The 26,543-nt window shown below is 39.1% G+C and overlaps 1 protein-coding gene across 1 annotated transcript in view; it reads right to left on the bottom strand.

Annotated features, from left to right (window-relative positions):
- Nucleotides 1–26,543, bottom strand: part of LOC108039093 (G protein-coupled receptor kinase 1) — a 269,899-nt gene that overhangs the window by 97,184 nt on the left and 146,172 nt on the right. The window contains exon 11 of the mRNA XM_044459230.1: nt 5,166–5,266. Coding sequence (XP_044315165.1) covers nt 5,166–5,266 — 101 coding nt within the window. The remainder of the gene's footprint in view (nt 1–5,165; nt 5,267–26,543) is intronic.

Below are 26,543 nucleotides of genomic sequence, written 5' to 3' on the forward strand. Positions count from 1 at the left end.
ATTTAAAATTATTGTTCATAGAAAATTGATAAATGTGCAAAATTGACTTGATAAAAAACAAGAAAGGAAAGCTAACTTCGGGAGGAGCCGAAGTTGATATACCCTTGCAGAATATTATGTACATTATATTCTCCAAAATTATTCATATGATGCATTTTAAAACTCATAAAAAATCCCAACTTCCTAACTTTAAAAACACCAAAGTTATGGCATTTCCAATCGTTCAGTTATATGGCAGCTATAGCATATAGTCGGCCGATCCTTATGAAATTTGATAGGTCGGATTGATTGGCCAAAAATAAAACCCATAGAAAATCCCAACTTCCTAACTTAACAAACACCAAAGTTATGGCATTTCCGATCAATCAGTTATATGGCAGCTATAGGATATAGTCGGCCGATCCTTATGAAATTTGGTAGGTCGGATTGATTGGCCAAATATAACACCCATAGAAAATCCCAACTTCCTTACTTTACAAACACCAAAGTTATGGCATTTCCGATCGTTCAGTTATATGGCAGCTATAGGATATAGTCGGCCGATCCCGGCCGTTCCGACTTATATACTGCGTGCAAAGGAAAGAAGGGTGTGTGCAAAGTTTCAATTCGATAGCTTTAAAACTGACTAGTTTGCGTAGAAACAGACAGACGGACAGACGGACATGGCTATATCAACTCAGGAAGTGATCCTGATCAAGAATATATATACTTTATAGGGTCGGAGATGTCTCCTTCACTGCGTTGCACACTTTTGACCAAAATTATAATACCCTCTGCAAGGGTATAAAAAGTTGTATATACATTTATAATATAACTGATTTAATTTTTTATACCCGTTACTCGTAGAGTAAAAGGGTATATTGTATTCGTGCAAAAGTATGTAACAGCTAGCTAAGTATGTAAAGCTATAAAGTATATATATTCTTGATCAGGGTCACTAGCCGAGTCGATATAGCCATGTCCGTCTGTCCGTCTGTCCGTCTGTCTGTCCGTCTGTCTGTCCGTATGAACGCTGAGATCTCGGAAACTATAAAAGCTAGAAGATTGGCATTTTGCATGTAGATTTTAGGAGTTCCTACGCAGCGCAAGTTTGTTTCAAAAAGGTGCCACGCCCCCTTTAACGCCCACAATCGCTTATATACGATTTTAAAAATTTAAATATTTCGGAAAAGTAAAAATGCAGTTTTATTGTGTTTATCAATACCTATCGAAATGTTGAAGAAATTTTTCAAATCGGACCATTCGTTAAAAAGTTATGCGTGATCAAAGTTTCTATCTCCATCTCCCTCGCACTCCCTTTACCTGAGTAACGGGTATCTGATAGTCGGGGCACCCGACTATAGCGTTCTCTCTTGTTTTAGTATGATATAGTGTCTACCTTTTGTTGCTCCACTAATTGCAATCGTTTAGGCATTGAATTGACAGTTCTCAAGGAAAGGTTTATCAATGTTTGACCAATCCTAAACAATTGCCACCTTAAAAGGCCTTAAGGGTCTCAAATTGCCTTCCACCTCCGAAAACTTAACTGATAGGATGCCCCAAAGATCCTCAAACGGATTTAAGTCCGGACTCATAGCAGGCCACTGCATCAAGGGTATTTTTTTTATTCCAGAAACGTCTTTGAGTACCGTGCAACATGTATAGGAGCGTTATCCTGTTGAAACACAAAATCCTCGCAATGGAACTTTTCAGGAAATGACATAAGTTCACTTTCTAAGAGATTCGTATATATTATATTTCCGCATTCATGCGACCTGGTACAAAGCATACTGGCGATTTTCCAAAGAAGCTATAAGCCGCTATCCTAAAATTTATATTTTTCATAAAAGGCAAGTCGGGCCATTTTATGGCGTCGTAATAACTTAGGTTTTGGTACCTTAGCTTCATATCGGATATGTATGTAACTCCTTTCGACAAATTTGCTGCACCCTTTGCCGAGTTATTGGCAGCTTCAGTTCTGCTTTAATTTGGACGCAACTCATTTTATCAGTGGCCAAAGCTCGAACGTGGCGTTTAGCGCGCTCATCAAGAAAATTGGGAAATATTGAAAACTTTCTTCCAAAGTGGAGAGTCTTCAACCGAAACTGCAAGAAATTTCGAAAAAAATAAAGCGCCTTCCAGGCAGTTTATGGATAGTTTTGTGAACCGTGTGCGTGAGACTGGATCGTTGATGGATAAAACAACAGGTTGACGTGCTCGTCCAGTTCGGTCTGTCGAAAATATCGCTGCGGTGTCAATGACAATCCGTCGACGTCAACTCGGCAGCGTGCTCAAGAGTTCGACATTTCGCGCACTTCCCTGAGACGGATTTTAACCAAAGACCCCCGTCTAAGGCCATATAAATATTCAGTTGGTTCAGCCGCATGGCCATCCAATGCGTTTTCGGTTCGCGGAATGGGCTCAGAAGCGCTTGGTCGAAGATGACCATTTTTACCGAAAAATCGAAAAATTTTCCACTTCGGTGGTTATGTTAATAAGCAAAACTGTCGCATTTGGGGTTCAGAAAATCCACACGTCGTCTTGGAGAAGCCAATGCATCCACAACGAGTAAATGTTTGGTGCGGTATGTGTTCGGAGCCGCTATCGCGCCATGTTGGAAGACTTTTTCTTTCCCCTAATGGAAGAGGAAGACGTAGTACACATATGGTTCTAGCAGGACGGCGCTACGTGCCACACAGCCAACGTCACAATCGATCTTTTGCGCGGTACGTTCGAAAATCGCATAATCAGCCGGAACGGCGATGTCAACTGGCCGCCTCGCAGCTGCGATTTGACCCCGTTGGACTATTTTTTGTGGGGTGCCGTCAAGGATAAGTGTTACGCCAACCACCCAGAGACGATTGACCTAAAGCACAAGATTGAAGTCGCCATCAGGGCCATTGAGGGCCATATCATCGAAAATGTGTTTAATAATTGGATGGACAGAATTGGCTACCGTCAAGCCAGCCGAGGCAGCCATATGAACGAAGTGGTGTTTCATACATAAACCGCAATGTTGAGGCTATCCAATAAACAAAAAAATTTTGAAAAATATATACTCGTTTTTTTATGGCGATTTTAAAACGTAAATCTTTCGTGGGCCACTCTTTAGTATTTTGATGCCTGTTTAATGAAGTAGCAATAACACCCACTTTAACGTAACAATCAGCCATAGTTATACCCCTTACTCGTAGAGTAAAAGGGTATATTGTATTCGTGCAAAAGTATGTAACAGGTAGAAGGAAGCGTTTCCGACCCTATAAACTATATATATTCTTGTTCAGGATCACTAGCCGAGTCGATCTAGCCATGTCCGTCTGTCCGTCTGTCTGTCCGTCTGTCTGTCTGTCTGTCCGTTGTACCAATGCACTATGGGGAATTTGCCCGATTTTTTGGAATAAATTAATAACTCGCGAACTATGTAACATATTTCAGTGAAATTTTTTTTATAGTGTTCTACATACCTATACACACCTGTTGGAAAAGTGAAAATATACCCCACACCCCCCCCCCCACCCAATTTTTATATTTTTTATAACAAATTTAACTTAATTTTCAATTTCAATGTTGTACAAAAAATCATAGTCGTTTTCTTCTTCATAATTATCAACATCTAGAGACTCGTCACCAGGTTCATATTCGCATAATAACAATTAAATGACTTCTGGTGGAAGAGCAAGCAGCTTATGTTTTCGGACGCGCTTCTTCAAATTCATTGATGAAATGATGGGGTCTGAAGTATCCATGGCTCTCTGAAAAACATCTGTAAAGTTGGAGATTCGATTGTGGGATAAACTTGCTTGCTAACAAAAGTGAATTCGCCATCTTCTTTTTCTCGAAGACCCTTTTGCTTATGCAAAACTTCCAGCAGGGCTGCGTTTTTGATCCAGAGATTGGTTTCTAAAAAATGAAATTACGCGAAAAGTCGCACGAAGCGCACGATGAGACAATATGTTCTGAATTCGCAATTAATGACTCTACAACATGGATATAGACACTCACTGAACAAAGTTAAACATTTTTTTAAAACTCTATTGAAAGTTTAACTTTTTTTCCAAAACCCAAACGAAAACATCACCTGGTTCATTTACAAATTGTTAAAATTGGACGCACATATTAAGCAATATATAAGTATTTTTACACAGAACATACCTTGAGAATTGGTAATCTTCAAATTTGACTGTCTTACGTCATTTTGTTGCAGAGATAATGATTTGAATGTGAGCTTCAAAGTTAAGCAAAATGTAAACAAACCATGTGCGCTTGCAACAGCTGACTTTAACAGTTGGTATTTAAATACTAGACTTTTAAGATAACATTTGCGGTATGTTACCAAACAACTTGATGTTTTCTTAACACGTTAAAAAAAAAAAATAGAAAATCCGCATACTTTGAAAAAATACATTTTTTCCAAAAAATCGGGCAAATTCCCCATAGTGCAATGTTTTGGTGTAGATGGCGCAATACAATAGCGCCATCTAACGGATGACTTTGGAACAGCAGGCCAAGGTGCTAATTCGAGCGGCGAAAAACATACAAGAAGGCATATTTATATTAAGTTGTTTAGCTGAGTAACGGGTATCTAATAGTCGAGGCACTCGACTATAGCGTTCTCTTTGTTTTGATTTTAATTTGCTCTTCTTTACTCAATTCGGTTCCACGTGGCATTTTAATTGTTATCTACCTTTTATTTTACTTAAAGCTTGTCAAAGTAACGCAACATAATTTTTAATTCGGTTTTTTAGGTGATCACACAAATTTAGTCTTTGTTCCTTGACATTATTACCGTGTTACAATCAAAACGCAAATGAAGAACTTTGCACATTTATCAATTTTTTATGAAGCGCATCACATTGCGTTCTTCTTTATTCTAACGGTACTTCAGATTTGGATCTGATAAGAAATCAATGTATGAGAAAACATGAATACATATAAGTGACAAATTGTGTATACTCAAAATATAACTGTCGCTATTAGAACGACGGTAATATCAAAAACAAAATATGCACATATACCAATTTTACTGAGGTATATTGACCGTATTAAAATATACTCTTCAAAAACATGGGTGATACAGTATTTTAATATTTTAATGTGTGTGAAAAATTTGAATACATTTTCGCTTCAAAAGACAGACATTTCAACAAATATAATTTGTTTTTTAACAAAGTATTTATTTTTCTTACCCATTTCCCATGCAGCCAAGTCGTTTAGGTACGTCCCTTTGAAGTAGCATTTCCAATAAATTTCTTAGTTCCATAGAAAACGATTCTGGAAGTTCTACGTTCTGCAAAACAAATAATTTTCCAACTTTTAAATTTATAATACTTTAACACTAAGCTAGAGTTAGATAATGTTTGCTTTATTTTTAAGCTTTCAGAAAACAAAACAATTTTTGAAGGCGCAAACCCTTAGCACATTAATGTTGTATGCATACTTCCTCTGATTTTAACAGCTAAATAGCACACAGTCTCCTTTATTGATCAGGAATTGATGATACGTAAGAAGTAATAGGACTTTTGCATCTAGTGCATAAAATAGATGCCATAAGAGAGTTTGAAAAATGAATTTAAAATAAGAAGGAAGCTAACTTTATTTCTATTCATTTCCTAACTAAGGCAGCTATATGATATGGAAGCGTTTTTATAAATATTGATAAACTACTCCTCCTTAGAGTAATGATAAGTAACCTCTTATATACTCTTACTTCAAGGCACCAGTTCCCGCGGTAATCTTGTGTACAAAAAACCTTAAAAACCAAAATAATCAATTATTATGAGGTGGTATGGTTGTTAAATTTAATTAAATTTATTTTGGATTTTGAATAAAGTAAAATTGAAATCTATTTATTATTTCTTTGAGGATACAGTTAAAAATCATTTTCACAAAAATAATAAAACTTGAGAGTCGATCGCCACCATCCTGTGACAAACAGGATGTATGAATTACAGGGTAAACAGCCTCACGCTGCCTATAATAGTGCGATTAAGCTTCTTGGGGAGCCGAATCAAGGTGAAATTTATTATTTATTATAAACACTATCTCTTTTTATTCCCTTGCAGATGGTATTATAATTTCAGTCAAAAGTTTGCTACGCAGTAAAGGAAACATTTCCGACCCTATAAAGTATATGCCTATAGTAGCAAAATCAATGAAGCTGCTATGTCGATTTTGCGTTGTCCGTCCGTCCGTCCGTGTGACGTCTGTCCGTCCGTCCGTTGCTAGCACGTCCGTCCGTGTGACGTCTGTCCGTCCGTCCGTTCTTTGGGATTTGGTAATATTTAAATATTATGGAATTACGGTTTTAATTTAATTAAAATCGGACAACAATATCATATAGCTGCCATAGAAACGATGGCAAATTGCAGCGCAAAATCGACATAGTTTCATTGTTTTTAGTAATAACTGCAAGGGTATATAAACTTCGGCAAGCCGAAGTTTGTTTCTTGTTTCTAAGATACTCTCATTGCTCTCTGCTTTAGATAAGAACAATGATGTCTAGTTTTCGGATTATCAGTTGTTTCAGAAACAAAAAATTGTGACTCAATTTTAACAATCCAGATGTCTACACCTAATGGTGGCCCGGTTGATCGCGGTTTGATTCAATGGGATGTATTGAAATTTGGATTCGTCCAGTGGCAAAACCTTTGACACCGCTAAATAGAGTCGAATTGTCACCTAGGGTTTATCGTTAGTGGGAGTTTCTACAAACATTTGAATTCAAATTTGAATACTGGAATCCGGAGTGTCAAAAAAATAAGTCAGTACCAAGTAAAATTGAAGAGAAGCAAATTGACTTAACAGAAATATCGGAAAACTGGATACTGTTTTTTTTTTTTTATTAAAGCTTGTTTTGTATTTATTGGATCTTCTCTTTATGAGTCTAACAATAAGGTTTCAAATCTTAAAATAATACATTATCTAACATTTTTAATTTTAACTGAATAGAGACTACATGGTCCTAATAATTATAGCTGGATTGGAAGGTCGTTCGGGCGAAGACGAGAACTGCTGGAAACTCGCGTGAGGGCTCTCGCGAGATGATTTGGATGTACTGATAGCCTGTTGTAGTACTTTGTTATGATTTGTGCTATCTCTTCTCTAACGAGTGATATGTGAAGGTCCCTGTGAATGTTTACATTCCGAACGTACCACGGTGCCCCGGTGATGGTTCTGAGAATTTTTGATTGAGTTCTTTGCATTATATCCACACTGCTGTTACTGGCATTCCCCCACAACTGAGAGCCTTACATCCAGATTGGTTTCAAAACGGTGTTGTATAGAATTACCTTAAAGTCCAGGCTAAGGGGCGAGCGGCTTTTGATAAGCCAGTGGAGGCTGTTGGCTTAGAGCTTTAAATGTGTTCTTTTGGCTTCAATGTGGCTGCGCCAAGTAAGACGTCTATCGAGGTGTACGCCAAGATATGTTACTTCATTTGCTATCGGAACCTCTGTGTTGTTTAGAGTAAGTGGAGGGCAGTCTTGCCTGTTAAGTGTGAACGTTACGTGTTTGCATTTTTGTTCGTTAACTTTGATTCACCAGTCGGATAGCCATTTCTCTACTGCCACCAGGTGTTTAGCAAGTTGCGCCGTTGCTTGCTTGGCGCATCTCGAGCGGCCTAGGATCGCTGTGTCATCAGCAAAAGTGGATGTGGTTAGTTGCATGCTCGTTGGGATGTCCGCAGTATAGATAAGGTAGAGTGTTGGTCCGAGCACGCTGCCTTGAGGAAGGCCGGCTCTGATGATGTAATCATCGGACATGGCAGCATTACATCTTACTGAGAATTTCCTGTTGTAAAGGTATGATTTCAGAAGTTTGTGAGTGTTGGTTGGGAGCATTTCTGTTATTTTGTGCATTAAACCTTCTAACCATAATCTGTCAAAAGCTTGTGATACGTCCAGAAATATCGCAGTGCAGTACTCCCTTTATTCGAATGCATTTCGGATTTCAGAAGTTATGCGGTTGACTTGCTCGATGGTTCCATGTTTTTCTCGAAAACCGAATTGATGAGTCGGGATTTTGTTGTGTGTTCTGAGATATGGGGTAATATGTGCCAAGAAGCATTTTTCGAAGAGTTTTGATTTACACGTTAGTAAACAAATTGGTCTATATGATGAAGCAATTGTGCGGTCTTTGCCAGGTTTTGGTATCATTATGATGATCGAATTTTTCCATCTCTCTGGGAAGTGCCCATGTCTCGTTATTGCATTGAAGAGTTGGCAAATAGCTCGAACTACACAGAAAGGAAGTTCAATAATCATTTTTGGTGATATTAGGTCGCATCCTGGATATTTTTTTGGGTTGAGTTGTTCGTTTATGATTTTGAGTAACTCATGTGGCCTAAATACAATTGGTTCATACATAGATGTGTCGATATCTGATGGTGCTGGCAGTGAGATCCCGCTGTATTGGGCTGAAATACATTTTGAAGATGTTCTGCAAATCTGTCGGCTCTTTCTCCGTCGCTGCGCGCCCAGTTTTCTGTGGATGTCCTTATTGGCATTGTAGATTATAATGGTGCGCAGAGTGATGAGTGTGCTCTTCAAAGTGGGAACTTGGAGCTCATTGGGTATAATTGCTCTATGTAATATTTTTGGGATTTGTTGATATCAACTCAATATGCGAACTTACATATTTTTTGTACTTAAGCCAATTGGTTTTAATCGTTGTTAGTCTGAATGGTTTATCTACCGCAACTGGATGTAGATTTAGTTGAAGGAGTACAGGCGAGTGATCAGACGATAGATCTGATAAGGAGTTGGCGCTTATCAGGTTGCGTGGAATGTTTTTTTGTGACTGCAAAATCTATCAAGTCTGGCAGTTTTCTGGGATCTGTTGGCCAATATGTAGTTGTCCCAGGTGACACACAGTCTAGCTTGTTGCTTGCTTTTATTATTGCATTGTACAACTGCGTTCCCTTTGGAGTCACAAGTCGAGATCTCCAGTGCGTATGCTTGGAATTAAAGCCTCCTGCTACTATAAATTGTTCGCTCAGAGAGTTGAAATAGTCCATGAATTGGGATTCGGATATTGTAAACCGAGGAGGACAGTATACGGCGGCAAACTTTAAAGATCGGTGATCCATCTGTACATCTATAGATGTAGCTTGCATGTAGTTAGTGGCGAAGCTATTTGTAAGATGAGTTTCTGCTAGTAGCATTACATCGATATGGTTATTATTAAGGAATTGAGTTAACTCGAGTTTGCGCTGTGAGACGCCGTTGGCGTTCCACAGTGATATACGGAGTGGAGCCATTGATTACTAAGTCTGTTTTTGAGCAACAAGCACCTCAATCGGTGCTGGTTTCGCATAAGATATTCCACGAAATTCATCATACTTTGTTGAAGATTACATATCATTGTTTCAATTTTGTTCGTAGACTGTTCTCCTGGTTGATGAGCGGTACTTTTCAGACCCATTTTTAGAGCAGTTGCAAAGCTTTCGGGTTTGTCGGTGAACTCATTATTAGCTGAAGATTTAACGGCTGTAGGAGGAAGACATCATGCGTAGATTTCATAGGTGTGAGCGAGCAGTGGTCACTCTTTGGTGTGTGCGACTTTTCAGTTCCTTGTCGACTGAACAGCCCCTGTAGTTAGCCGTATGGTTACCTCCACAGTTTCCACACTTTTTGGTGTGTTTCCACACAGTTTCTTTATTTTTTGGGCATTTGTGGGAGTCATGAAGGTCTCCACATACTGGACGAAGCGTGCAATAAGACCTTGTGTGGCCATATTCCTGACAATTATTACACTGCACCGGCCTATTTCTTTTATGCGGCTCTTCTACGGTTATTCTGCGGTGTAGTAGGAACTGGAGAGTAAAAATTGGATGCACTTTTTTTTTCAGAGGCTTGGATTTGGTTTCGGGTTCAAGTTCTACCTTTCTTTCTATATTCAAAATGTTAATAACATTTTTTACATTAAAACCTTTCTCCTTCAGTGCGCCTGTACCTTCAGCTGGTGTTACTTCCGGTTCAATACCTTGAAGTACTACTTGCTGGCCTTTTCTGCTTTTTAATTGGTACGTGTAGAAGTTTTTATTATTGTCGTTTAAATACTTCGACAAAATGTTGTAGTTTACTTCCGTATTAGTCTGAACTTTTGTTTCGTGAATATTTCCCTTTGTTAATGGAATTATGTGGAAATTGTCTGGTCCGATTAGATTCAGTATCGAGTTTACGAGTGCATTATAACTTTTCTCTCGAATGTAAATCGGCGGCGGCTTAGGCTTTTTATTGGCCCCCACGATGTATTCAGGAGGTATATCATCGGATTTAGCTGCCAAAATACCAAATCTGTTTGCTTCTATGGGCTTCTCTATCGTAGATTGTTTTGAGGTGCCGCGGGCTATTTTAGCAGAATTACCAAGTCTAGAGTTCTGCGGGCTGAGCTTACGTTTTATTTGTATGTACCGATCCATACCAGTCTGTACGGCCGAACATTGTTTTGAAGAGAGCGCGCTGGTGTAAGGTGCTGCAATATTTGCTTGCACAGCAGATTTCGTTGTTACAGTAGATGGTATTGCGCGAGCAGTTTCGTTAGGCACGATACTATTGTAGTTATTGTAGAAGTTGCCGTTGCAGTTGCTAGTGACGTCACTGTACTGGTGACCGTGGCTAAGCAGGTTGGCATGAGGGAAGGGTATGGGGGTTTATCCAACAAGAGCGCTGGAGAGCAAGAGCGCGCCCTGCCTTGCGATGTTGTATTGAGTTCATTACTCGGGCTTGGGGTTATTGATCGCGGTTGGTTAGTTTTTGTTGGGTTTCGGTTGCGTTGTCTTGCATTGACACGATTGAATGCATTGTTGTCACGTTGCAGAGAGAGCCGACGCTCGTCTTGCTGACGTTGGAGCACCGTATGAGTGTCGAATTCACTCATAGCTTAATGTTTTAGATTTTCTTCTTGTTTATATACACAAAAAGTACGAAGTTCATCGCACTAAGCGTCTTTTCGCCCACTGTGTACTGTTGTTTAGAGCTTGCACTGCACTATGCTTTCGTTTTATTTAAATATTCGTTGACGATAAGAAGACAGGAAAAACACGTCTGCACTCGCCGACGTTCGCGAGCTATATGATACTGGATACTGGTGGAACAACAAAAGAATCTAGAAATATCAGAAATCGTAACTGAGTTGAGGAATGATTTACCAGTGGCATTAGTTGCCACCTATGAATTAGATCAAATGTTTTGTCCAGAGGAATGTTTACCTGTAGTTCCTCGTACGTTCCGCTGGTCAGTTATAAATCAAGTACATAAGTCTATCATGCATCTAGGTTGGGAGAAAACGCTAGACAAGGTGTACGATCATTAGTGGTTGTCTGGTATGGCAAAATATGTTGGAAGTTTTGTGGAGAACTGCATTACATGCAGAGTTTCTAAGGGTACGTCAGGAAAACCTGAAATTGAATTACATCCAATTCCAAAAATTATCATTCCTTGGCACACCATCCATATAGATATATATATATATATAAATTGAGCGGAAAAAGTAATCGTAAAATATAATATCATTGTACAAATCGACGCTTTTACTAAATACGTTTATCTGTTTCACACCTTTTCTTTGGATGCGAAAACTTGTATAAACGCAATGAAATCTCCGATTGCCATCACATATAAGTTGGCAAGATGCACTGGTGGATGTACAGTTAGTTTGTTTTTTTCTATGGACAACTTATTGTGTTTGAAGATGTGTGAAGCAAATGTATTTGGCGATGGATTTAAAAGTTGGCTAACAAAAGTCTAGTTATGTAGCTTGGATTACGAATTGATGACACGAGGACGTGTATATGTCAGAATGGCCGTGTCAAAGAGAAAGTAATGCAGCATTTCGTTAGGCATGAGACTTTAAGGTATGAGGTACTAGTTTCGGACTAAGGCCGTACCCGGCCGTTCCGACTTACATACTGCGTGCAAAGGAACGAAGGGTGTGTGCAAAGTTTCAATATCATCGATATCTTTAAAACTGAGAGACAAGTTCGCGTAGAAACAGACAAACGGACAGACATACGGATATGCTTATATCAGATCAGGACGCGATCCAGATCAAGAATATATAAATTATAACAAAAGTGTTTTCATTATATTTTATTTATTGGTAACCTGTAGGGCAGCTTGAGCTCTGTTTAGAAACTAAAATTACAATTAAAAATGAAACTGCGGCTCGCCAGCGCTTGCATGGGCCGGATCGGATTTCACCGGCCGGATTCCCGCTTACGCGTGCATCCAGTGTTGGGCTCAGATCGTTGACCGTGGTCGTGTTAACTCCCCCCAGTTTTAAGTTAAGGCCGCCCTCGGTCTTTCCAAGTATTTCTGCATGCAGCTTGCTCCGGGTCTTCTTGTTATTTCGGCGTCGGATCAGGAAGAAGAGAGCAAAGCATCCTAATAGAAGAACGGTGGTAGCCCCACAGCTGAATACGGAGCCATAGGTAATTTGGCCCCCAAGATCGCCGATTCGCTGCAGATTGCGTTGGCTTAATTCGTGCAGAAACGGTAAACTGAGGAGTTGGAGATGCTCAGTAATGTTGATTTTTGCCATGGCTGGCGCAGCTGGTGTTTTCTTCAGAACCCCATGATGATTTACGTATGGGGTACGTCGAAGGTTATAAGGAACGTGCCGGCAATGTTTTGATGAGTATTGGCGCCCGTTATGTTTGCAGCAGTGTCGTTGATGATAAGCATGCCTTCGTCTACCATAACTATGGCTGAAGATGGCTGGATTTTATGTCGCAGTGGGCGAGAACGCCGGTCATCAGCTGCTGAGCGCATGTGGTCACTCTTTGGTGTGTGCGACTTTTCAGTTCCTTGTCGACTGAACAGCCCCTGTAGTTAGCCGTATGGTTACCTCCACAGTTTCCACACTTTTGGTGTGTTTCCACACAGTTTCTTTATTTTTTGGGCATTTGTGGGAGTCATGAAGGTCTCCACATACTGGACGAAGCGTGCAATAAGACCTTGTGTGGCCATATTCCTGACAATTATTACACTGCACCGGCCTATTTCTTTTATGCGGCTCTTCTACGGTTATTCTGCGGTGTAGTAGGAACTGGAGAGTAAAAATTGGATGCACTTCTTTTTTTCAGAGGCTTGGATTTGGTTTCGGGTTCAAGTTCTACCTTTCTTTCTATATTCAAAATGTTAATAACATTTTTTACATTAAAACCTTTCTCCTTCAGTGCGCCTGTACCTTCAGCTGGTGTTACTTCCGGTTCAATACCTTGAAGTACTACTTGCTGGCCTTTTCTGCTTTTTAATTGGTACGTGTAGAAGTTTTTATTATTGTCGTTTAAATACTTCGACAAAATGTTGTAGTTTACTTCCGTATTAGTCTGAACTTTTGTTTCGTGAATATTTCCCTTTGTTAATGGAATTATGTGGAAATTGTCTGGTCCGATTAGATTCAGTATCGAGTTTACGAGTGCATTATAACTTTTCTCTCGAATGTAAATCGGCGGCGGCTTAGGCTTTTTATTGGCCCCCACGATGTATTCAGGAGGTATATCATCGGATTTAGCTGCCAAAATACCAAATCTGTTTGCTTCTATGGGCTTCTCTATCGTAGATTGTTTTGAGGTGCCGCGGGCTATTTTAGCAGAATTACCAAGTCTAGAGTTCTGCGGGCTGAGCTTACGTTTTATTTGTATGTACCGATCCATACCAGTCTGTACGGCCGAACATTTTTTGAAGAGAGCGCGCTGGTGTAAGGTGCTGCAATATTTGCTTGCACAGCAGATTTCGTTGTTACAGTAGATGGTATTGCGCGAGCAGTTTCGTTAGGCACGATACTATTGTAGTTATTGTAGAAGTTGCCGTTGCAGTTGCTAGTGACGTCACTGTACTGGTGACCGTGGCTAAGCAGGTTGGCATGAGGGAAGGGTATGGGGGTTTATCCAACAAGAGCGCTGGAGAGCAAGAGCGCGCCCTGCCTTGCGATGTTGTATTGAGTTCATTACTCGGGCTTGGGGTTATTGATCGCGGTTGGTTAGTTTTTGTTGGGTTTCGGTTGCGTTGTCTTGCATTGACACGATTGAATGCATTGTTGTCACGTTGCAGAGAGAGCCGACGCTCGTCTTGCTGACGTTGGAGCACCGTATGAGTGTCGAATTCACTCATAGCTTAATGTTTTAGATTTTCTTCTTGTTTATATACACAAAAAGTACGAAGTTCATCGCACTAAGCGTCTTTTCGCCCACTGTGTACTGTTGTTTAGAGCTTGCACTGCACTATGCTTTCGTTTTATTTAAATATTCGTTGACGATAAGAAGGCAGGAAAAACACGTCTGCACTCGCCGACGTTCGCGAGCTATATGATACTGGATACTGGTGGAACAACAAAAGAATCTAGAAATATCAGAAATCGTAACTGAGTTGAGGAATGATTTACCAGTGGCATTAGTTGCCACCTATGAATTAGATCAAATGTTTTGTCCAGAGGAATGTTTACCTGTAGTTCCTCGTACGTTCCGCTGGTCAGTTATAAATCAAGTACATAAGTCTATCATGCATCTAGGTTGGGAGAAAACGCTAGACAAGGTGTACGATCATTAGTGGTTGTCTGGTATGGCAAAATATGTTGGAAGTTTTGTGGAGAACTGCATTACATGCAGAGTTTCTAAGGGTACGTCAGGAAAACCTGAAATTGAATTACATCCAATTCCAAAAATTATCATTCCTTGGCACACCATCCATATAGATATATATATATATATAAATTGAGCGGAAAAAGTAATCGTAAAATATAATATCATTGTACAAATCGACGCTTTTACTAAATACGTTTATCTGTTTCACACCTTTTCTTTGGATGCGAAAACTTGTATAAACGCAATGAAATCTCCGATTGCCATCACATATAAGTTGGCAAGATGCACTGGTGGATGTACAGTTAGTTTGTTTTTTTCTATGGACAACTTATTGTGTTTGAAGATGTGTGAAGCAAATGTATTTGGCGATGGATTTAAAAGTTGGCTAACAAAAGTCTAGTTATGTAGCTTGGATTACGAATTGATGACACGAGGACGTGTATATGTCAGAATGGCCGTGTCAAAGAGAAAGTAATGCAGCATTTCGTTAGGCATGAGACTTTAAGGTATGAGGTACTAGTTTCGGACTAAGGCCGTACCCGGCCGTTCCGACTTACATACTGCGTGCAAAGGAACGAAGGGTGTGTGCAAAGTTTCAATATCATCGATATCTTTAAAACTGAGAGACAAGTTCGCGTAGAAACAGACAAACGGACAGACATACGGATATGCTTATATCAGATCAGGACGCGATCCAGATCAAGAATATATAAATTATAACAAAAGTGTTTTCATTATATTTTATTTATTGGTAACCTGTAGGGCAGCTTGAGCTCTGTTTAGAAACTAAAATTACAATTAAAAATGAAACTGCGGCTCGCCAGCGCTTGCATGGGCCGGATCGGATTTCACCGGCCGGATTCCCGCTTACGCGTGCATCCAGTGTTGGGCTCAGATCGTTGACCGTGGTCGTGTTAACTCCCCCCAGTTTTAAGTTAAGGCCGCCCTCGGTCTTTCCAAGTATTTCTGCATGCAGCTTGCTCCGGGTCTTCTTGTTATTTCGGCGTCGGATCAGGAAGAAGAGAGCAAAGCATCCTAATAGAAGAACGGTGGTAGCCCCACAGCTGAATACGGAGCCATAGGTAATTTGGCCCCCAAGATCGCCGATTCGCTGGAGATTGCGTTGGCTTAATTCGTGCAGAAACGGTAGACTGAGGAGTTGGTGATGCTCAGCTGGTGTTTTCTTCAGAACCCCATGATGATTCAGGCTTATTTGGTCGTCGAAGGTTATAAGGAACGTGCCGGCAATGTTTTGATGAGTATTGCCGCCCGTTATGTTTGCAGCAGCGTCGTTGTTGATAAGCATGCCTTCGTCTACCATAACTACTGGCTGAAGATGGCTGGATTTTGTGTCGCAGTGGGCGAGAACGCCGGTCATTAGCTGCTGAGCGCATGTTGAAGTCTCCAAGGTTTTGCAGAAGGTTGTTTCTACGGCTATGTCGCAGTTAAAGACGGCCAGAATTTGCTCCCTGCAGTCAACTATAGTGTTGTGTTGATCTAAATCTTATATTACGTTATTGTGCTAAACGGGATAAATCATTACTTTCGGTTTTGGGAACTTAACTAGAAAATACAAAATGTTATTATTCTGAAATATCTTTACTTTAAACACCGCCAGCACGTCAGCCATACTGACATTTGTAAGGTGTTCATTCGTTATCTCTCTCGCATCAATGTTATCTAAAATAACTGGACACAACAAATTTTTTTTTGCTAAAGGTTTAGATGTAATTAAAATTTCCAATTCAGTTATTACTGCTCTATTTTTTGCAAGAAATTTCTCGTACAGGTGGTCGGAGTCTATCTTGCCTAACTTGCTAATGGAGTTTACTTGCTGGGACAGAAGATTAATGTCTATCTGATTATTTTCAGCCTGTATTAACTGCAATTGTCTGCATTTTATTTGTTCCCAGTCTTCAAAGTCTGGAGTCCCTGCTATTACTTTTAGTGTGGATCCTAACATGTTAATACTACAACCCTGTCTATGGTGTATCTTAATTGTGTACTACTAGTTCCATATGTTTCTTTGGGAACTTTGTCGTTAATGAAGATGTTTCGTCCGCATAAGTTATATTAGCTGTGTGTCCAAAGTATCCGTACTCGTCCCAGATAGTTACGTCCCCGTCGGTCACCGGTATGTAATCGGCGTGTAAATAGTCACTAAGTCGGAAAGTCGCGTTCGTGGTCAGTACTGTCAGGAGGAATATGGCGACGTGGTTTAGCCTAAAAGGAACAAAAGGAAAATGGTTAATACTAATTTTTCTTAATCTATCTTAGGTTGTTCTAATGGACCCCTTTATTAAAACCGTTGTCCCCAGGTCCGCCTCAACGGTTTCCTCGGAACAAAGTGGTGATAATTTTTTTCCTAGCCGTTTATTTGTGTTTAACCAAACTCTCTCCCCTACCTGAAAACTTTTGTAAACCCTGTCTTTGTTTACGTGGTCCATGGTTTTTTCCTGAGCTTTTTGTATATTTTCTTTAATTTCTATTTCAAGTTCATTGGGGGTTGAATGGATAATTTCGACAGGTTTTTTACCTGTTACGGAGTGAATTGTTTTGTTATATTCTATAGTTGCTAATAGCACAATGTCAATGGTATGGTCAAGTTTTCTGTCTATTTTTAGGCAACGAGCTATCTCGACAAACGTACTATGAAAACGCTCTACCGTTCCGTTTGATGTGCGATGCAGAGGTGGGGAAATTGCAATACTAATTCCAAAGTTTCCTGTTAAGATTTATTTTATGGTTTCTGAGTTAAGAGAACGTTCGTTGTCGCAGTATAGGGTTTTTATTTTTGGAAACAGTTTGATAAGTTGAAGTAAAGGTGTTTTAATGTCTATAATTGCTCGCGAGCTGATGGATATAGAGTTTCTTAAACTCTTTAGCGCCCATACTATGGCTAAGAGTTCCTTTACATTTGCCGCCAGGTGTTCCTCGCCATTGCAATTCGAAAAATTTCGGTAATAGGTCGTTTACCTTGAGATAATACGGCACCTATGCCATGTTGTGAGGCATCTTTAGTTAGGTCAAAGGGTTTAATAAAATCGGGATACATGAGGGTTACTTCCTCCGATATATCTGGACGCAAAACAAATTGCATGCCAAAAAAAAATATTCCCCAAAATAAAAACCAACAAAAAATATTGTGAGCAAACTTAATAAAACGAAAAAAAAAACACAAGTTTGGTGTCGCCCATGCAAAAAGAGTAACAAGCGTTGCAGTAACAGCGGTGTCGGTCTAAATATTTTTCAGTCGTTCGAATGCCTCTTTTGAGCTTGATTTAATTTTATCTCAATTTTCCTAGACTGATTCGCACCTACCTTTCCATTATCGGCCTTTAGAATATTTATAAGCGGACGAGCGATGGTAGCAAACCCTTTTATAAAACATCTGTAATAAAATACCTAGCTAGCCCCAGTAAGGATCTAAGATTAAATAATGTTTTTGGGGCAGGAAAGTTTTTAATGGCTTGCACCTTTTCTGGGGAAGTTTTGATCACCCCTCGCGATACTACAAATCCCAGGTATTCGAAGCTTTCTTTAAAAAATTTTTCCTGGGACAAGCGTATACCGGCGGTGCATAAACGACTTAGGATCTCATCAACATGTTTGATGTGATCCTCTTTTGTTTCGGAAAAAATGATCACGTCATCTATGTAGTCGTTACACATTTTCCCTATGACGTCCCTTAAAACGTCATCAATAGCCCTTTGAAAAATACTAGAGGCGTATTTTAGCCCAAAAGGGAGTCTGCAGAATTCGTACTTTCCATTGTTCAGTGAAAAAGCCGATTTCTTTATATCTTTTTCCGCCAGCTCTATCTGGTGGAATCCAGATTTTAAGTCCAACGTTGTAAAGTATTGGGCTTTTCCCAAATTCGACAGTTTTACCGATATGTTAGAAATGGGGTACTTATCATCTTCGATTTTCTTATTTAGTTTCCTAAAGTCAATAAATTGTGTCTACAACCCAGATGGGATTATTGTAGGGCGATTTTGAAGGTCGAATAATGCCATCAGCAAGAAGTTGTTTAACCTCCGTGTTGACAAAATCCGAAACCCCTTGAGGGTAGGGGTGCATTTTCGAATTAATGGGTTCTTCATCTGTTGGGATTGTAGCAACCGTGTTTAGGTTATACGGCAGGGACTCGTTGGGGTCCGCAAATGCATTTGATCTTAATTTAATCATCTTTTGAAAATAATTTTTAATAACCATCAGTACGTCTTTTTACAACTTTTACAAAATTCACATCCTTAAATTCAGCAAATTGAAGAGCCTCTTTGCAGCCTTCATTATCTTTTATGTTTTTTACTAAATTGATTTTAGCATTGAATTCCTTTATGAAATCCAGACCCACAATCCCTTCAAATTCCTTTAGGCAATTTAAGATGAAGAAGGTGGTTTTTATACCCTTGCAGAGGGTATTATAATTTTGGTCAAAAGTGAGCAACGCAGTGAAGGAGACATCTCCGACCCTATAAAGTATATATTCTTGATCAGGATCACCTCCTGAGTTGATATAAGCATGTCCGTCTGTCCGTCTGTCTGTCGGTCTGTCCGTTTGTCTGTTTGTCTGTTTCTACGCAAACTAGTCTCTCAGTTTTAAAGCTATCGAATTGAAACTTTGCACACACCCTTCTTTCCTTTGCACACAGTATAAGTCGGAACGGCGGGGATCGGCCGACTATATCGTATAGCTGCCATATAACTGATTGATCGGAAATGCCATAACTTTGGTGTTTGTAAAGTTAGGAAGTTGGGATTTTCTATGGGTTTTATTTTTGGCCAATCAATCCGGTCCGGCCGGTGAATCATCGATCCGGCCCAAATCCAAGCGCTGGCGAGCCGCAGTTTCATTTTTAATTGTAATTTTAGTTTCTAAACAGAGCTCAAGCTGCTCTACAGGTTACCAATAAATAAAATATAATGAAAACACTTTTGTTATAATTTATATATTCTTGATCTGGATCGCGTCCTGATCTGATATAAGCATATCCTATGTTTTTATTAAATTGATTTTACGCACTTGACTTCTTTTCGGAATATCCAGACCGCCAGGATCACTTCAATTTCCTTAGGTAGATTTCTGAACGATGGGAAATGCAGAACTTTTGTTTTTATAGTTAGGAAGTTGAATAAAATTTATTAATAGTTTTAAGAATGTTCCACCATATGATAATTTTTGGAGAATATAATCTACGTAATATTTGGTCTTTTCAACCGGTAATATATGTTTGAACTCCGTTAGGGGCTGAATATAGTTTTTTGAGGCACCCGTATCTATTAACAGCCTAATATACCCTGCTATCGTACGAGTTATGCCCTGAAATGGGGACTTCCCCTAAAAAATTAAAATATTCCAGGTCCGAAGTTTCGTCCTCTATAGCTAAGGCTTCGGCCTTCGCATAATTTTCATATACATTATCCCCATTTTGTTTGGTAGTTCTCAGAAGAGTTCACATCGAGACATCTTCATAAACTTTTTTGTTGTTTGGGTGCAGCTTTGATCGGGAAGTAGGGTCTATTTCCATGGCCTCGGGCACCTGATACTGGTTCCTTTGACCAAATGGTCGTTGTTTAGGACTACCGGGATCCCTGTATTTGTAAGCCTGGTCTTGCCCAGACTTAACGTAGTGCGGATTTTTTTGTCCGTTGCTCGGTTTCTGGTTGTGTTGACTGCCAGTTTTTTGGGGCTTTTCTTTTTCATTTGCAAACCTAGCCAGGCTTGCGGCGCGTCTTCTATTAAAGCCGAATCGAGTCTTGTGGGATTATGTTTTATTAGGAAGGCTTAGCTTTTTTGGGAATACTAGTTCAGGGCTCCTGCCCGGTGACAATGTTGCGGAGTCGTTGACTTAATGTTTTATGGGTACGTGAAATCAAGCGTTCGCTTCAATGCTATCTAAATTCGTAATACTTATTTAGAGGCTAATACCGCATCTGCATTGCCCCTTATTTGTTCCTAATAATTGCTACTGCCTGGTAGTGTCTGGAACTGCCATTAAAGGGCTTAAAAACGGTGTACGCAGCGTTAGCCGCTTGTCGAATTCGGGAATGGACTTGACAACGTCTAAAGGCTCTTCGCACTTTATACTATTGTCGATACTTATGGCCTCAGAGGCCTTAACCTCCTTATTTGTCAGAGAAATATAACCTATTCTACCCTCTAACTCTTGGAACTTCTTTTCAAGGACCTGGGCCTGTGTGTTCAACGCTGCTTGATCTGCGGCGCGTACAATTTCAGAAACATCGCTATTTGCCATACTGATAATGTTCCCAATATACCGTGCGGATTCGTTAGTCTGTGATTTCTTTATTTTTAGGTTCCTATAACTTTCTAGAAGTTCCTCGTCGCTACTGCCTGTGCCTTTTTCTTCTCTATTTATTAAGAATAATCTCTGAACTGGGAAAATCAATTGTTTTCTATGTTTTCTGAAGTTTGATTATACTAAAGAGGTAATAAACATTCGCCTCACTTACATTTTGCCAAAAAAAAAATCTTTGTTTTGTTTTGTTGCGGGAGGCTAATCGTTGTGATAAATTCTGTGGCAGGTTACTCACAGCTAATTTATCCTCCAGTTACAGGGCACCAGAATCTTCTTTTCCAATATTCGCACTTAAGAATTTACACTTAAAAAAAATAATTAATTGTTTTTGTTTCTAACTGGAAGTTCTTATTTATTGTTTTCTTCCGCACTCAAACAATTTTTGCACTTAGGAAAATTTAAAATTGATTTCGCTTTTAACTGGAAGTTCTTAGTTTTTTTCTTTTAAAACTTTATTTCGTTTTTATTTCTGCGCATTCAAACATTTTTTGCACTTTAAAAAAATTATTTATTTATTTTTCCCGAGTTAATCTTTTTTAAGACGATAGCGTTTGTTATTTTTTAAACGACTTTGAATGTGTTATTTTTCATGAATTCTTTTTTTTAATTCAGAATCGCGGAACTTTTCACGGTTGAGCGCCAATTATCACAAAAGTGTTTTCATTGTATTTTATTACTTGGTAACCCGTTAGGGCAGCTTGAGCTCTGTTTAGAAACATAAAGTACAATTCGAAACAAGAAAGGAAAGCTAACTTCGGGCGGAGCCGAAGTTGATATACCCTTGCAGAATACTCTGTAAATTATATTCTCCAAAATTATTCATATGATGCATTTTTAATACTCATAAAAAATCCCAACTTCCTAACTTTAAAAACACCAAAGCTATAGCATTTCCAATTGTTCAGTTATATGGCAGCTATAAGATATAGTCGGCCGATCCTTATGAACTTTGGTAGGTCGGATTGATTGGCCAAAAATAAAACCCATAGAAAATCCCAACTTCCTAACTTAACAAACACCAAAGTTATGGCATTTCAGATCAATCAGTTATATGGCGGCTATAGGATATAGTCGGCCGATCCTTATGAAATTTGGTAGGTCGGATTGATTGGCCAAATATAAAACCGATAGAAAATCCCAACTTCCTAACTTTACAAACGCCAAAGTTATGGCATTTCCGATCAATCAGTTATATGGCAGCTATAAGATATAGTCGGCCGATCCTTATGAAATTTGGTAGGTCGGATTGATTGGCCAAATATAAAACCCATAGAAAATTCCAACTTCCTAACTTTACAAACACCAAAGTTATGGCATTTCCGATCAATCAGTTATATGGCAGCTATAGGATTTAGTTGGCCGATCCTTATGAAATTTGGTAGGTTGGATTGATTGGCCAAATATAAAGCCAATAGAAAATCCCAACTTCCTAACTTTAAAAACACCAAAGTTATGGCATTTCCGATTAATCAGTTATATGGCAGCTATAGGATATAGTCGGCCGATCCCGGCCGTTCCGATCAATCAGTTCCGTTCCGACATATATACTGCGTGCAAAGGAAAGAAGGCTGTGTGCAAAGTTTCAACTCGATAGCTTTAAAACTGAGAGACTAGTTTGCGTAGAAACAGACAGACGGACAGACGGACATGGCTATATGAACTCAGGAGGTGATCCTGATCAAGAATATATATACTTTATAGGGTCGGAGATGTCTCCTTCACTGCGTTGCACACTTTTGACCAAAATTATAATACCCTCTGCAAGGGTATAATGAAACTGCGGCTCGCCACTCCATCGTTCGGCCAAGATGCTGATGCCGCACTTTTGGGCAGCCGCCGCTGGAGGCCCGCAACTCTATCGCTGGCCGAACTTTGTTGACGCTGCGGATCGGATTTCACCGACCGGTTAACTTATATACTTTATAGGGTCGGAGATAGATGTCTCCTTCACTGCGTTGCACACTGCTGACCAAAATTATAATACCCTCTGCAAGCGTATAAAAACCGCTTAGCTGCTGTAAGTTGCGCCGTTAACATCGATTCGAAGAAGTGGTAAACGTGCCAAATCAGTAGTTGGTCGCCGCAAATAATAACTTTCGGAACTATTGCCTTGGCGTTGGTCAAAAAATAAATATATATCTGGAAGCAAAACAAATTTCGTGCCAAATAAAAATATTTCCCAAAATAAAAACCAACAAAAACAAGAGAGAACGCAATAGTCGAGTGCCTCGACTATTAGATACCCGTTACTCAGCTAAACAACTTAATATAAATATGCCTTCTTGTGTTTTTTTTTGTTTTTTTTTTAACATAATGTGAATTATAGTGACCACAGGAAAAAAGGACCAAAAGTTCAAATTATCAATTTGAATTTGGCGATCTCTTAGTGCTGGCAGCTTTACAGCACGAGCATCAGCACCAGCGCTGCTTTAGGGCAGGCAGCTTTTGTCCTGCACCAGCAGCTGTGTTTATGTTTATGTTTTTGAGTGCAATAAATTGACTAGAAATATTAAACTTACATACTTATATTGGCTAAACACATACATTCTTAAATAGTATTATGTATATTAAAGTCTAAATGTTTGCATAACACGAGTAACGGGTATAGCGAATAGCTTTCTTTGAAAGGAGTTATCTTTGCCGGGCAATTGCAACTGTGTACAATGTAAATACATACATATGTATATGTTTACATACATACACACATACGCCATTGTTTGACTCAGACCTCCAATTTGGCTAACTTGATTTGATTTGCATAGTTCTTGGGATATAGTTCGGTATTGACAAATGAAAACCATCGCAATTTCCTATAATAGAAATCCTTATCGAGAATTAACGTTGACTCTGTTGAGCACCTTGGCCAGCTGTTCCAAAGTCATCCGTTAGATGGCGCCATGAAAGGAGAAAATGTAGGCGCTAGCCAGGCTTAAGCGATTAATGGGTTTTTGGGCGTTAGAGTGGGCATGGCAAACTTTTATTAGGCCAATCGATATTTATTGACGAAACAAATAAATATCAATTTAAATTTTCATAATATCATCAATACTGTGGCCACAGCTTGTGGCTTGTGGGCGTCAGAGGGGGCGTGGCACCATTTTGAAACAAACTTGCGCTGCGTAGGAACTCCTAAAATCTACATGCAAAATGCCAATCTTCTAGCTTTTATAGTTTCCGAGATCTCAGCGTTCATACGGATAGACAGACGGACAGAAGGACATGGCTAGATCGACTCGGCTAGTGATCCTGAACAAGAATACCTGTTACATACTTTTGCACGAATACAATATACTCTTAACCAAGTTTGGTGCCGCCCAAGCAAAAAGGTGCACTAACAGCGGTGTCAGTCTAAACAACAGTTACTGTCTGCTTAAGTTTTTTTCTTTTTCGTTAGAGTGGGCGTGGCAAAAGTTGCGTGGCGTAAGAAAACAGATAATCGACCCGATTATTGCTCCTGATCAAGAATACATACGTTATAGGATCGGAAACGCTTCCATCTACCTGTTACGAACATTCTAAGTAATATAATATACTCGTTACTCTACGAGTAAGCGTATGTAAGCCGCCGTTTACAGCTGTTAAAGGAGTCAAATATCTAAACATGAAAACTAATCTTAATTGATGAAATTTGGTGGTCTGTAGAAGAGGAGACAAATTTGAAACAAGGGAGTTTAAATTAAGGTAACCGCAATAGATATCTTTTTTTTTCCGTTTTCATAGTTAGAAATGTGGGGTTAAACAAAAATTTAATTCTAAAAAGTGTAAGCAGCAAGAAGTGCAATAAAATGAATTAATCAAACCCGATAAGTGATAGCATGTTAATTTATATAACTTAGCATCTTAACTTACGACTGTGACAGTATAAATTCGCGCAGTACACGCTTTTTGGTATTACTCCAAGAGTAATAAAAATCTGTGTACTATATTCTACAGCTGTAATATATATTTATTTTTTTTTCACACAATGAAACTGTCCAAATCGTAAATTTTATATCTAAAAATGATAATTTTTAAAGATCTTGCTTATCGGACGACTCTATCCTATACCTGCCAAAGGAAACAGATTAATTTTTGTTACCCTTGGTATTTAAAATTGGTCAGAAGTTTGTAATGCAGTGAAGGGGACATTTTCGACCTTATAATGTATAACATATATTTATATGGTATATATTCTTGCTCACCATGACTAGATAAGTTGATGTAGCAATGGTTGAGGTCCACAGTTTTTAGCAAAATTTTGGTAAATCCCAAATGGCCAAGGGTTTGTTTCGGACTCCAAATGTTTTTGTGTCTGACTGACGTTCTGGGTGCCTGAAAGGCTCATGCAAGGCATAGTTAAATATACAATGATTTTATATTTGGGGAATATAATTTCTAATTTATCTACTTGGCTCAGAAAAGTTTACCCAAATTACTAAGTCGGAGCTGTGAATCTCACCATGAATAAGGTTATAAATAAAGACAGTACCAAGCATCATTCTACGGTTGGCTAGGAAGGGTAAATTAAACAACAGTGGTCTACTACAACAAGAGAAGAAATAAATAAAGTTAGAAAACATTAAAAACTTCCTATCCAAAGGGCTGAAATTTAACATGTAATTCGGCTATTTTGGGTTGACCCGATAAAAAGTCATCAGCGTGCAAATTTAGTAAATTACCCCGGCACCAGTTTTTAAAGTTGTCTAAATTGGATTTATATTTAGATTTAGAATGAGAATTTTAAAAAGTACAATTAGTGTCCTGCCACTCAAATAACTTAAGATCCATCTAAGCAGATCTACAAAATCGAGTTTCCGAACAACAATTAATTGATTTACATAGTCAAGTGCTTTACTAAAGCCAGTAAAATGACGTCTTTTTGAGATGTACTTTGGAGCACAAATGAAGTGAACTGCAAAAGGTTTGATAAGGTATATGAGGATTGGGTGGATCCACAAATTATTAAGTCCTTGTTGGCACACACTCTGCTGCGCTTTGGTTGGATACCGAATTTTTATTAAATGCTGATCTTAGCAACTCATTTATACTTAACTCCAAAGAGAGCGGACGTGCTTTGCGCGATCTCCGGGAAGAGTTGAAAGTGAATGTATTAAAAACAAATCAAATTTAAAAAACTAAATTGGTGTATTACAAAATAGGCAAAAAGACGCTAAAACAAAAATAAATAAATAAAAAAAACACAAATCAGTGATATTATTATATCAAGGGCAAATTGTTTTATAATAGTGCCACGCTAAAAGTTTAATGACCGACGAACCAAATAAAGAGCGCATAAGCTCGGTGTGCCGAAGAGACGGGTACTTCTCGTATATCTATACGCACAATAGCGAAGTGCAAAAAACGTATATAAAGACACACCTTGCTCTACTGTCAGTCGATACCCAAAGATCACGATCGTTGTCACCCTCTTTACTCACTGTTACTCCCACTCCAACTGCGTGGAGTTCTTAATGGAAAACCGCCCCACCATCAGAATCGACCCTTGGCACATCATCAACATGCACGGTAAAACTTCTGCAATCGTACCAAAAGTAACAACAACAACTACAGCACCGGCAGCAAAACCAACAACTTCTACAGCAACGGATCTTACCACTGCGATGTCGTCGACTGCAGCGCCAAATTAAGCGTAAGCTTAGCCCGAAAACACCGAGGTG

This window comes from Drosophila rhopaloa, unplaced genomic scaffold, assembly GCF_018152115.1.
Source record: "Drosophila rhopaloa isolate 14029-0021.01 unplaced genomic scaffold, ASM1815211v1 contig_180, whole genome shotgun sequence".
Lineage (NCBI taxonomy): Eukaryota > Metazoa > Arthropoda > Insecta > Diptera > Drosophilidae > Drosophila > Drosophila rhopaloa.